This window comes from Eumetopias jubatus, unplaced genomic scaffold (assembly GCF_037043125.1).
Source record: "Eumetopias jubatus isolate StellerSeaLion01/CBP00866 unplaced genomic scaffold, mEumJub1_p1.0 scaffold_3, whole genome shotgun sequence".
NCBI lineage: Eukaryota > Metazoa > Chordata > Mammalia > Carnivora > Otariidae > Eumetopias > Eumetopias jubatus.
In genome coordinates, this window is record NW_028274809.1 from 12,556,671 (window position 1) to 12,570,531 (window position 13,861).

General features: G+C 41.4%; 1 protein-coding gene across 2 annotated transcripts in view; it reads right to left on the bottom strand.

The window, feature by feature from the left end:
• Nucleotides 1–13,861, bottom strand: part of RHBDD1 (rhomboid domain containing 1) — a 119,339-nt gene that overhangs the window by 81,559 nt on the left and 23,919 nt on the right. For both annotated transcript variants that reach the window (XM_028105226.2, XM_088021533.1), the window contains exons 2-3: nt 11,323–11,831; nt 9,932–10,064 (exon numbers count right to left, since the gene is read on the bottom strand). In XM_028105226.2, coding sequence (XP_027961027.1) covers nt 9,932–10,064; nt 11,323–11,755 — 566 coding nt within the window. In that variant the 5' untranslated portion in view covers nt 11,756–11,831. The remainder of the gene's footprint in view (nt 1–9,931; nt 10,065–11,322; nt 11,832–13,861) is intronic.

A 13,861-nucleotide genomic window follows, 5' to 3' on the forward strand; every position in this document is an offset into this window, starting at 1 on the left:
TACTGATTACACTGGGTCACAAACCATCCAATTCATGGGGAGGTGAATTGGACCCCACCTCGTGATGGTGGAGTGGTCACGTTCTAGACGAACATGGGACAGGAGATGGTGTCACAGTTGTGTTCTAAACAGTTCTTTCCCAACCTCACTCCTAATTCCCAGGCAGAGAACCAACAGTCCACCATGTACGGAGATCCACATGGGTGTCAAGTGGCACTTAAAATGCAACGTAGCCAAGCTGATCACTGCCCTCTTCCTTTGTGTTGCCTATCTCAGTACTACTGGGGGAAAAACCCGTATGTTGTGTTTTAGACAAATATGCCAGAAGCAACTTACCACAAAATGTAAGCAGATGGAAGAAGAGAACTCAATGTAGCATGGACGTTCCATACAATCTAAGGGATTCTGTCCCATAGAGAACACAGGCGGATTTTATAGTCAGTCTCTGGGGTAAGAGGGACAAGTTACCATTCTCCTTTGGACAAAGAGTTAACCGCTCACCTTGACAGTTGTTACTGAGCAGTTTCAGTGGTTATGTATATTTTCACACACCCCACCGTGTCCCTCCCTCTCCCATCTCTGACTGCATGAAGCATCCCTGGAAAAGATTCTAGTTGCCTGGGTTCTACGTCACCACTTTTCCTTTCATACAAGCTATGAAACCTTCACGTGACTAGAGAAGCAAGCATGAGTGCTTAGAGCAGCAGTTCTCAAAGCGTGTTCCGTGGACCTTTTAGCCTTTAAGAAAGTACCACTTGCCAAGTTTTTGTATGGTACAAAGAAGAGTATCCACAATTATCTGAAAAGGCTATTCAAATGCTCCCTCCTAATCTTTCGAAGCATACATCTGTGTGAGGCCAAATTGTCTTTCACCAAAATGATATAGCTCAACAGATTAACTGGGGAAACAAATACAGGAGTCAGATTTTTTTTCTATTAAGCTAATCATCAGTGAGTTTTGCAAAAATTTTTATTGCCATTTCCCCTTTTGTGGTGTAGGAAATACACTTACTTTCCATAAAAAATATTATTTATGTGGACATATATTAGGTTAGGCTTACTATTATTCTAAATGAATTATTACTAGTAATTGAGGTTATGATTTTAAGTGATTATGAATATTAACTTTTAAAAAGATTCTGTTTTAATTTCCAGTATGATCAAAATTGATAGATGTAATCCACATAAACCAAAGTCCTTTGGGGTCACCAATAATTTTTAAGACCTTAAGTTTGTCTAATGACCAAAAAGTTTAAGAACCACTGGTTTAGAGGTTGAATTCACAGACCTGATTGCTGAAGCTTAACTTCATTGACTATCCCATTTACTACCTGGTATTTGACTAACTTTATTTTATGTATTTATTTATATTTATTTATTTAATTTGAGAAAGAGAGAGAGAGAGCACAGAGCGAGAGTGAGAGAGCACAAGCAGGGCCAGGGGCAGAGGGAGAAGCAGACTCCCCACTGAGCAGGGAGCCTGACTCGGGGCTCGATCCCAGGACCCTGGGATCATGACCTGGGCCGAAGGCAGATGCTTAACCACTGAGCCACCCAGGCACCCCTATTTGACTAACTTTCATAGGGTATTTAAAAATGTTCATGCGTCAGTTGCCTTATCTGCTGAGAGAAGTAATTACTCCTCCCTCGCAAAGTAGGTGTAAGAAATACAAGATAATAGATACAGAGCTTACAAAGGCACTTGGCAGGTAGGAAGTCCCCCATACAGGAAAGTCATGATGATTATGCCCCAGGGACCATCGAATTGGCCTCAGCAACCTCTCCCCCATGTGTTCCCTCCTGTTCTTTTCTCTCAGCCCCTGCACTAGTTCTGGTCTCTGGTTTCTTCTCTAGTCTAGGTCAACATTTAAGTTAGACTCCTACCACCAAATCTAAAAACAATTTCTGGTCTTCTGTCCTAAGCCACAGGTCAGTCCATGGCTGTACCTCCTCAGAAACCAAAGCCATCTCCCTGCAAGCAAGGTCGGAATCCATTAACCTGACATCCAATTCGGTAACCAAGGCCCTCTATGAAGTGGCCTAATCCCAACACCGGAGCCAGGTGCTTAAAGAACGTACCTCGAGGAACACTTGTTCTGGACAGACTGTTTCATGCTACTGCTGAACAAAAGGGTGCCACCATCCAATAAACTGGGGAAGCTAATTGGTGCCCTGATTTCTTTCTTTCTGAAGTCATTTCCTGAACCTTTCGGGTGTTCCTGTGTTGTGTGGCCACTGGACTGGAACACAAAATTACACATGTGCTGTGTTTACTCACTAGGGAACCTTGTTGCAGGGACGTCTCAGGAACTGGTGTTTGAAAGGACACATGTGGGGAACCCTGCTAGTCTTATCTCAGTGTTCAGGGGCAGATTCTTTGCTGTTTCCTAAACTTGACATGCTTCCTGGTTTTTGTTCTTTCTAGTCTCACTGCAAATAGTAGTCTACCTATTATATCCCAACACTCGATGCACATACCCTCCCCTCTGCAAAGCCTCCTAATTTCTCAAATTGGAGTTAATTATCCTCCCTTTTTGTTCCTCTGCTTTTATTGAACTAAAATTTCTGCCTTCTGCTTTGTTTCGGTTAGTTGTTGGTATGTGCTTCTTTCGCTAAATTGTAAAGTTGTGGGGGGGGGGCAGCGAGGGATAGTACATTGATTCAGATCAATATTTAACAAGAACCCCAAAAGCAAAGGCACAAGAGAAACAAATCTGTTCTTACTCAAAATTTAATTCAAAATTGCTCAAGATTACTCCCTCCTTACTGTTGAATGAGATATCAAGTTCTAAAACAATGAGATATTGGTCCACCTTATCAACTGAAAAAGTAATAAAATTAAAATACTTGACAGATGTCATAAAGGAATCCATCAGAAGATTTCAGACCAAAACTAACTGCAGAAACTACAGGTCCCTTCAATGACTGTATTAGGGTTCTCCAGAGAAACACCCCAATAGGATGGGTGGATATATAACATATTTAGCTGTTGTATATATAACTTATGTATTTATATTTACATGTAATTTATATATAAATTTGTCGTAAGGAGTTGGCTCACGTGATTACGGAAGCTTAGAAGTCCTGTGATCTGCCATTTGCAGGTTGGAGATTCAGGGAAGCCAATGGTGTAAATTCCAATCTGCGTCTGAAGGCCTGAGGACCAGGAAGCCCGACGGTGTGAGTCCCAGTCGAAGGGCAAGAGAAGGCTGATGTCTCAGTCCAAACAGACAGACAGAAAGAGAAGACTTCAACCTCCCTCCACCATTTTGTTCTATTCAGTCCCTCCATGGACTGGATGACGCCCATTCACAATGAACTTATGTTCATTCAACCATAAATATTTACTCAGTGCCTACTATGTGTCAGGTGGATGAGGAAGATACAAAGATGAGTAAGAAAAGATGCTTAGTCTCAAGAAGCTCCTCGCCTAGAGAAGAAGGAAAAGAAAAGGATAAATTATAATGAAGAAAGTGCTTATGGTAGAGAAATCCACACACACTATTGGAACAAAAGTAAAGAATTAACTCTGCCTGGAGGAATCCAGGAAAGCAGCACAGAACAGGTTATCATTTGATTTGGGTTTTGAAGGATAACCAGGAATTCACAAGGAGAAAAGAATAAAGGGTATGCCAAAGAAAGGAAAAGGAGATACACTCCCAGAGGCCCAGACACTTGTGGTCTGTATTTTGAGTTTAGGTCTTCACCACCTTCTCTACCCATCTTTGATAGTGTGGTAGGCCAAATAACGACTCCTTGAAATATATCCACGTCCTCATCTATGTTAAAGACTCTGAGACAGGGTGATTATGGTGCATTATCAGGGTGAGTCCTAAATGCAATTCCAAGTGTCTTCATAAGAGAGAGACAGAGGGAAATTGGACACAGGTAGAAGAGGAGAAGGCAATGTGATTTTGGTGGCTTTCGGGTGATGTGCCCACAAGCCAAGGAATGCCAGCAGCCACAAGAAGCTGAAAGAGGTAAGGAATGGATATCCTCCAGAGCCTCCAGAGAAAGTATAGCCCTGCCAACACCTTGATTTCAGCCCAGTGTTACTGATTTTGGACACTTAATTTCAGAAATCATGAAAGCATAAATTTCTGTTATTATAAGTCACCACATTTGGGGTAATTTGTTACAGCAACAACAGGAGCCTAATACAGACGTTGTCTGCTATCTGTCTCTAGTATCACTTCCTGACATCATGGAGGATTCTGGAATAACCTCACTATCTTCACCTCTACCCTATCTCCTATAGTTACCTGGGGTGATATCACTGCCCATGTAGATAATCCAGCCAACACCTGAACCCTACTATCTCTTAAGCTCTTTGAGTCCAATGAGCCACCATTTCTCCAGTTTCACACCTACACAGACATACTCACCAGTAAAAACTCCAACATCCTGTCTTCTGACTGCCAATTCCTATTCTCAAAGCTCTCTCAATTCCAAACTTGACAAAACCTCCTAGGTCTTAACGCCTCCATTTGTCCACCATGTCTAGGCCTCTCCAGTTCCCTTCCCTTCCCCATATGCATCACTGGGACAACCCTTTCAACAGAAACAGGTGAATTTGCCAAGAAGCTCATGGAGCAACAGGTCTCTCACTTGCCAGGGATCCTTCAGAGCAGGAGAGAGGTCCCAGCAATGCGTTCATAGGGTCATATACTTTTGTAGAATTGTGAAAGTGGGATATCTTAACCACACTGGTTAAAACTGCTATCTCTGTGTACTCCAACTTCCACTCTATCACACTTCCTCCTATGTCAGGTGGCACTGGCATGGCCATAGACATTTTCTGGATTCAGCTAAAGGGAAGCTGAGTTGAACCTACACTGAGTTGGGATTCAATGGGGTTTATTTACATGGTTCATGGTCATTTTGGTGCAGAGTAATGGCTTCAGGAAATCCTCTTAATGCCCACTCTGCATCTTTAACCTGAATTGTAACAGGAGGCCAAGGGGCAGAAGTCCTTTGGCACTCCCAAGGGTCCTGGGGCAGCGACCACCAGCAATGTAGTGTTGGAGCCCAGTGTCTGGAAAGTTCTCCCGATCGCCAAACATGTAAAACTATAAATGGGGGAATTCAGTTCCCACTAATACACAGTAAAAACAGCCATGAAACAGAACCTCTCTTCTGCCAGGAATCTACTCAGTAACGCAGTGTTTGCAATCATAAATGCTCCATCCATTTTCTGTTTCTTTTTTGAGAATCATGCAAAATCAACTTTATTGGAATTTCTGTGTTTGTAGCTCTCAAAAATATTTTCAAATCAAATCAAAAGCTGTAAACTGAAGGAATAAATAGGCTCTTAGAGTTCTGGTAATCCAATTAATGAAGAGCTTTAATATTTAAATTTCTTGTTGATTTGGCACAAAGTATTAGTATCAGTGAAGAAAAAGTGAATCTCCTACCATGCCACTGAAGATCAGGGACAATATTCAAATCATTCAAAGTACACTAGATAGTGGTCACTGCACAAATAATCTTGAAAAGCCCTGAAATTTTACAGCTTCTATGTAAAAACACTTTGATGGAGATTTTTTTCTAAATCAGAAAACAATGCTAAAAATTTACATAAGCTGTAAAATTTCTCCTAAACTTTCGATAAAAAATTAATTTTGATACACTATGCTATTCTCTCTACAGAAATGTTATTGCCAAATTACTGTCAGATGAAGAAGAGATCAAAAGCACTCAGCCAAACCTGGGGGGAAAATATTATAAAGGCCTGCCAGGGAGTTAATAGAATATTATATTACTTTTACGGATTTTATAATGTTTATAGTATTTGTTAGCTCTTTAAAATTTATAAATTGTTGTGCTTTGTATTGTCATTTAAAATTCTTACTTTTGTTTCCAATTTTGTATTTTTTTTCTTCTTAAAAAGAACCCACAAAACTGAATAGCTTCAAGCCTACCAAAATCAGATCTTTCCTTGACAGAACACTCATCTTCCTCAATCCCTTGCCTCTGGGTCTTAACCTCTAACCCTGGATTAACCCCACCTAATAAATGTAGAAGGAATGATAGATTTAGAAAATCATTCTTCATAGCTCCCCCTGGGATATACTGAAAAGGTAGAAGGTTATTAACAAGCTATCTGCATGATGTCCAATTATCACCCCACAGATTACTTTCCAAATTGCAAAGGGATAGTTGTATCCTCACAACGGAGACTATCCTAATTGATCAAACTTAGAATTCCTAACAGAGGGACAATCAGGCATTATGTCCTTCCTGTCATGATGCAATATGGTATTGGGTAGCCTTATGGCATCACCCCTATGAAGTATTCTTGCCAACAACCCAGTTTAATCTGAATGTAAGTAAACCTTTGTAGGAGTTATGTAACCCTACAAGTAAACAAGAAATCTAGAAGTTGGAACATTCTACAAAATCTAGTCTCTTCACAACTTTTCCATGAGTTATTTCTCAATGTCATTGGAAAATAAAAAGGTAGAAGGACTGCCTTAGAGTAAAAGGGAACAAAAAAATATAATCAAATGTGTAAACTTTAACCATACCCTAGTCCTCTTACATCTTTACCCCCCCCCCAAAAAAAAGCACAGTTACAAAAGACATTTGAAAAATGGGGAATTTTAAATCTAAACTATTACTAAACAACACTGGGGGAACTCCTGTTAATTTTCTTCAATATGACAACAGTAATGTGTTCATATAAAGCAATACATTTTTAGGAGACACACGCTGGAAGTTCTTAGGGGTGAAGTCAGCCTGATGTTTGCAACTTACTTTCAAATGGTTTAGCAACTTTTCTTTACGTTTGAAAATTCTTACAATTAAAAAACTGAAATAAGTAAAAAATGTATTAAATCTATTTTCCTCTCACTTGGTCAACCTAACCAAGAAGATAGAGTCAGAGTAATCCCTCCCATCAAACATGAGCAGTGAAGCAGTACCGAAGCCCAGGGGCTAATGTTTTCAGAACAGCCGTATTATATGAAAGAATCTCCTAGGGTCCAAATGCAGCCAAGGCCTGCTTAACTTGTGTTTACGAGTAGCCCAAGGGAATTTTTAGACTGCTAACTGCCATTCTGGAAAAGTCAAGCAGGAACAAGGGGGCAGGGGAGAGACAGAATTGAAGCAGACAAAATTGTTTGACTTACTTTATTGATTTTAGGAATGAAAAGAAGTGGGATTCATTTCAGGGACACTACACACTCCCAGTGACTTATCTCATAATAAAAATGATGAGTGAAGTACTTTATAACTTATAAACACCTTCATTGAGACCGCCTTTTGGACTCCTTAAATCAGACGTAGGAAGTAGGGAAAGCAAGTAATATTCCCAATGGGCAGAGGAGGAAAATAAGGCTCAGAGAGGCTGCAGGAGTCCCCCAAGGTCCCAAGGCTAGCAGGCGGGCCCATATCTTTCACACGTGACCACTGTCCTGTAGCACAGTCACTGAGGGGTTGGTTGTCTCATGGTGGGCAACACCCATTTCTCTGAGCTTCAGTTTGGGACTAAATAGCCTTGGGTTCATATGAGAAACTGCAGAGGTTGGAGGCAACACTTGGCATCAGACCCCCTTTCTTCCATCAACAGGAGGGGGAGGAGGTGGGAAGGACCAAGAGCCTCCTGAAGGGGCCTGCACACGGGGCCTGCACACTTCCCTGCTGGGCCGCCTCAGGGGCAGGGACACTTCTTCAAACACAGTCCCCTCCCCAGCAGGGTCTAAGGACACGCCAGGGAATGAAAGGACCATGTGAGGCACAGCAATCACTGAAAACAAGGTACAAACAAGGGCTGTGAAAAGCGAAAGCACCATATATGAGTGTGATTCCTTCACTCTGCTGGTCAAGTCCAGCCCCTCACAGTGCCTAACGGCCAGCTGTTTGGAGTGGCTTGCCTCCATAAGACGCTGTAACTGGGGGAAATTACTAATTCCGTGGCTTTCATAAGACACAGAGGTCCACCAAATGTTTGCTTGGCAGGTTTTTTTTTTTGTCCCCAGAGGGCAGCTCATTAAGTCTGACAATAAAGCGGGCTTTGTTCTAAAGATTTACAGTGTTTTCCCAGTGCAAATTCTAATTGACAACCAGCAGGAGAACAACAATGCAGGGCAGAGAGCCCTGGTCTCTCCCATTCTTCCAAGATCCATCTCAAAGAAGCACTCACTTCTTAGTTTCTTGGACCAGTGTTTAGCTTGGTCTTTATGTAGATGCAGGCAGAAGCAGATGCTTGGGTATCAGAAGTTTATCATTCAAAGTAGTCAAATCTTAAAACACCAAAAAAGATTTATTCTTTCAAACTTCAAAGATAAGAAATTCCATGTAATTCCCAGGCTCAGGATATCAGGTCCCTCCATGCAGAATAAGCATATTACATAAAAATGCAACCATGCCTTTTCCAGGGAAAGGGGGGGGAACCCTAAAAAAAATAAAGTACATGATGATTGAGAGTCTTCAGAAATGGTTGCATGAGAATATTAAAGGCACAGCTATTCAAACGGACTCATCGTGGAATAAAAGTTCAAGTATCAGAGGGAGTGATTTCAATATGAATGTTGGGTGTTGCGGTCACAAACAAGAGTCTCGCATCTACACAGAGAACCAAGTCACGTCAAGCAAGTCAGGGAACTGTGAGTGACAAGGTATAGAGAGGCCTGTTCAGACAAGGGACAGACATTACTGGGCCCTTTTTCAAAGAAAACTTTGAAGATTTTGTTAGGCTTTCTCCGTGGAACTGTCACAAGGTAACAATACAGTTGCAAATGAGTGGTGCTCAGTAGTCACATCCCTGCCTTTTGCAGACCAGCTGCCAATGGCTGCCCATGATGGGAAGTCAGCATTAGAGAAGGGACTCTCTCTGGAGGTTATTGGGCTGAGGCACGGCGCAAAGAGAAAATTCTCAAATAGAGCCCAACACCCAACACACGCACATGAACCAAAAGCAAAATAAAACTGCTGTCTGAAAAGTGGCCAAAAAAACAAAACAAAACAAAACACACCTCCTTACTTCTTCCTGAATCTTCCTGAATTTCCCCCTTCTCCAAAGAGTATCTAGTCCTTACAGTAAAAATAAACAAAAAACCATGTGCTTCCAGTAGCCTATACAGACTAAGAGAAGGGAAACTGATGAGAGGTGGGAGAAAAGCACAATTCACACTCCTTTTTCTAAACAAAAGCAGAGAAAGGAACCAAAGTGGGAAAGCATAGCACCCCAGCCAGGAGCACCAGACCAGGAGTCAGGAGGTCTGCATCCTTACTACACTAGTGTCTACCAGAAGCTGTTTTGAAAAGTACCTTAACCTCACGACTTTTCTTGTCCTCATCTGAAAAGGAAGGGATTCACCTAAATCAGTGGTTCTCCCACTGTACTGCATGGATCCCTGGGGTTGCCTCTAAGGCAACCCCAGCAACACAGGGGGTAAGGCAAAGGGAATGGAGCCCCATGCTTGCTCTCAACCTTAAAGAGTTCATCACTGATCCATTTTACATACTGAGGTTGTGAGTCAAGTCTTTTGTTTAAAGAGTTCTATCACCAAGACACCCCACAACTGAGATGGCTTAAAAGCACTGGACCAACATGTCTTGTGATTTTTTATCTTTATGATTATGTGGTTTCTATGTGCCTCTCTGCATTACTATTATTAGAATTCATGAATAGGTAGTCTCATTGATACGGATCCTCCAATCTGTATATTGGGTTCTCTTATTCCTAAAGGGTGAGGACACTGAACCTCAGATAAGGCACAGTGACCAAAATCACAGGGCTCAGTAGTTGACAGGATTCAAACTCAGGAATGACATTAAAACGAGTAAGCTCAGCGCCATCCTTAAAGAATAAACTTCACTGCAAAAAAAAAAAACAAACCAAACCAACTGGTTACCTCATTATTATTGCAATTCTTTCTCCATGGAACATCAGGTTCTTCATTTGTATTCTCTGGGAGTAAACACTTACCCTGGTGAGATGAAATGAATAGCCACAAGTTCTGCCCAACAAGCAAATCTGTTGGGTACAGGAAAGCCCAAAATGTTGGCAAAGCCTCCAGGGCAATAATGGTTGTTAAGAACTTTCAAAGCAAACAAAACTCCTAGAAGAAAATAAAGAGCATACAGATATCAACAATCCAAATGTGAAGATAATCCACACTTAACAAAGAAAACTAACTGAAAGTGAAAATGATTATTTGACTATATACCACTTCTTGTTTTGAAACACTCTCTTCTTTACAAGTCAACCCAGCTTTTGGTAAAAAGACAAATATGTTCAAGGTAATCGTTCTTTTGATGTTTCTTAACACAGAAGTTCATACTGACTTTCAGTATGCTAGAAAATATACAACACGTAAAATGGGAATAAAACACCTGAAACGGTACTAAATGCCATTTAACTGTTCATATCAGCATCGTTAATTTTTTGCTATGTGATTTTGTTTTTAAAGATTTTATTTATTTATTGGACAGAGAGAGAGACACAGTGAGAGAGGGAACACAAGCAGGGGGAGTGGGAGAGGGAGAAGCAGGTTTCCCGCCGAGCAGGGAGCCCGATGTGAGGCTCAATCCCAGGACCCTGGGCTCACGACCTGAGCTGAAGGCAGACGCTTAACGACTGAGCCACCCAGGTGCCCCTATGCATTGTGATTTTTAACTCCATGAAAAAAAAATAGCAGTAATGTGTATTTTTCTAACCTCTATGCAAAGACATGTTGAGGGCAGGGCATGTTTCCTTTCTTCTCCCACAACTGGCTGCATGAGGATGTATCTTAAAGGGAAAGGGGCCAGATGGCAGGGAAAGTAGAGGGAAGAGTTAGATTTCCTACTGTTCCAGCGCTATTTCCCTCCTGCCCTTCACATTCTAACTCTTGGACTACTTCATTTTGGCCCTGATGGCCATTTCCGTCCTCTGAGATACAGGCAGAGTGACTATCACGGTCCCTGGAAACATAGTGAGCATGCCATGGTAAGGTGCCATACATGTATTTTAATGCGGTTACTGAGAGGCATTCTCATCGTTTTAGAGAATTCCTTATCACAGATACACCAGCAGGTCTTTCCACCATGAAGGAGCCAGTGTATATTTCTAGAACTCTATCTCCTCCAAAACTACCTTGGAGTAGACCCTGGTCCAAACTGTCCAAGAGTGAATGATGCGGCGTTAAAATAGAATAGCAAGATCTATGTCCCTCCTCTGCTCCAATCATCCTTTTCTCCAAAATCCAAGCCCCAGGGATCCTTAGCCACTCAGAATTCAGTCCACTACCCAAACAGGGACCCGTTTCATAAAATGACAACAGTCACACCTCCCTTACTGTCTTCATGCATGCTCCTTTAGAAATGTGTCTGCCTTACCTGAGAAACCTACAGCACAGTTCCTTCTGAAGCCAGGTTCATTCATGAATTCTGCAAGAGCAAATTCCAAGAACAGGTACACCACTCCAGTGAGTAGGGAGAATGTGACGATGACGTAGGCAAACCATCTACTTCCTAGTCTTCTTTCTAGATTTATTCCTTTCCACAGCATGGATGCCATGTTGAAATACAAATGCCAGTCATCTGCGTGGTGAAGGGGAGAAAGCAGTAAGCGCTGCCAGTCTTTTTGCTGGTAACACTTCTCCACGCTAAGGCAGGACTCAAACAGTGGTTTCAGAGGATTCAAAAAGAACCAGATGTTGAGAATCAAAATTGCTAGGGTGACAGGTGGAATATTGCTGATCCCAACATGGAAGATTTGAGAGAGTAGCAGAATTAGTCCAGTGTTAATTCCCCTTGATCTCCGCTGCATAGTTAGGTTATCAACCCAGTGCCGGGTAAATGTGGTCAGGTTTTAGGAATCGGGAAAAATATATAGGCAGCTGAACCTAAAACATAAAATGCATATGGAAATCTATCAATGAAGACTTAATACACCAATAAGGCATACTCATTTAAAGATGAGCTTACATTATATATATACCACCTCCCATCTGACAGAAACATTTTTTTTCAGCATCTTCCAGAGTAACATCAGGATGCTGGCTGTCATCCTTCCTCATTTTACATTCTACAATAGGAATTTTCTCCCAAATCCCAATGGACCAGTTGATGGATGGGTATGCTTTCTCTGACAAATACGCCATGAAAAAAAGACTTGTCTTCCTTATAAATAAGCTTGTAACCTCATAAAAACCCTACAAAGATAGTGTGTAAATATTTAATAATGATTTCTACTCCAGATACTGAACAATATTCTTTACTCCCTTAATTTTTTTTAAAGAAATATTCAATTTTGACATATTCAATACAGTCTGCCCCAAAGTTTTTAAACTTCCACAGGCAGGTTTTAAAGTGCAAGCATTTACTATCTTCTACTCTGTATCGCCAGTTATCAACTGCTAGGATGCTTTATATCATCACAAAAGTGAGTTCGGCAGAGCCCAGCCTAATTTGCTGACCCACAGAACAGTGAGCTAAATAAGTCAGTCTGTAGCTTTGCCAAGTGTTAGAGTGCTACGTTACGCAGCAATTACTAACCAATACAGAAGGTATTTGCTTTGGTGGGGGCCTCGGTTATGCTTATGAGAAGAAGCTGGCAAAGAAAGAGACACAAACTAAAGATGCAAAAGATACACAAAAAGAATCAAGTCCTTAGAGGGAACCAGCCTTGTCCATAGTAACAGGAAGGAAGAAGAAAAATGTCAGTTGCAGATATGGGTCAAGAGGCAGATTAGGGCCAGGATGCTGGAAAAAGTTCTCATCTAGTGGCTTTTATTGTGGAGCTTCTTAGGCTCCCAACCAAATATGTGACTTACTCTGATCCCCTAAAGATTCTCATTCAGACAGGACACTGGAAGGTATGTGAGCTTTGGGACAAAAATGGGTACAGTTCTACTTAGAAGCTGAGACCTAGGGCAAATTACTTAAACTCTCTGAACTTCACTTTCTTCACTTTAAATTAGAAATGATAATACCTCCTTCCCAGGATTACTGTAACACGTCTGGAACGAAGCAGATGCTAAATATACAGTGGCTACACTTTTCAATACTCTAAGGTAATCTCACCTATGTGAAAAGCTTTGCAAATGGTAGCATCCTAATAAGGCTCAAAGGTTCACCCTACCCTCTTCCCATATGCATTCTAAGAAATGACCAAGAAAAAATTACACATTAATGTATGTATGTGTTTGTGTACACCCCCGTTATTAGCACAATCCAAGTTTATTTTTTATTGCTATGGGCTTATTATTATAGCTCCGTAGCATTCTCAGAAACTAGAGAACTTAATAAAATTTCAACTGAAGAGCTCCCAGGCTATTTTAGATAAATAGTCTATATTTTTCACATTGACATTCAAGTTGATTTTCAAATCTCCAATTACTGTAACTTTTTGCAACATTCCCTAAATAATTTTAATATCAAACCTCAATACCTATAATAGGAGCGATGGAAAAATCCGGCCTTGATCATTAAGTAATCAGCTTACAAGAAATCGCAAAATGAACCCTTCAATCTCAGTATAAATAGTGTCCTATGATGCCAGGCTATGCACAGCACAAAATCAAAACTAATTAGGTCTTTGCTTAAGAAAAATGACTCCCCTCCACCGCGATGGGAATCAAGAGTGATGAGTAGTATAAACAAAAAGATAGTGGAACTTCCCCAATATTATTTCACACTGCACCCAGGCTCGTTTTGCAGTTGCTTGACTTCTGCCCAAATCCAATGGTTCCTTTCCCTGAGCATCCCTCTCACCACCACCTCCAGCTGGTGAAGGCCCCTGTCTCCCTGGGACCCTGTGCTCTCCTGCAGTGCCACCCCCCCCCCAGCAATCCCCCTTCCTCTGCTTTTCCTTCTGCCTCTATTCTTGCTCTCTTCAGCACACACTCATGCAATTCTACTCTCATGGTTTCTA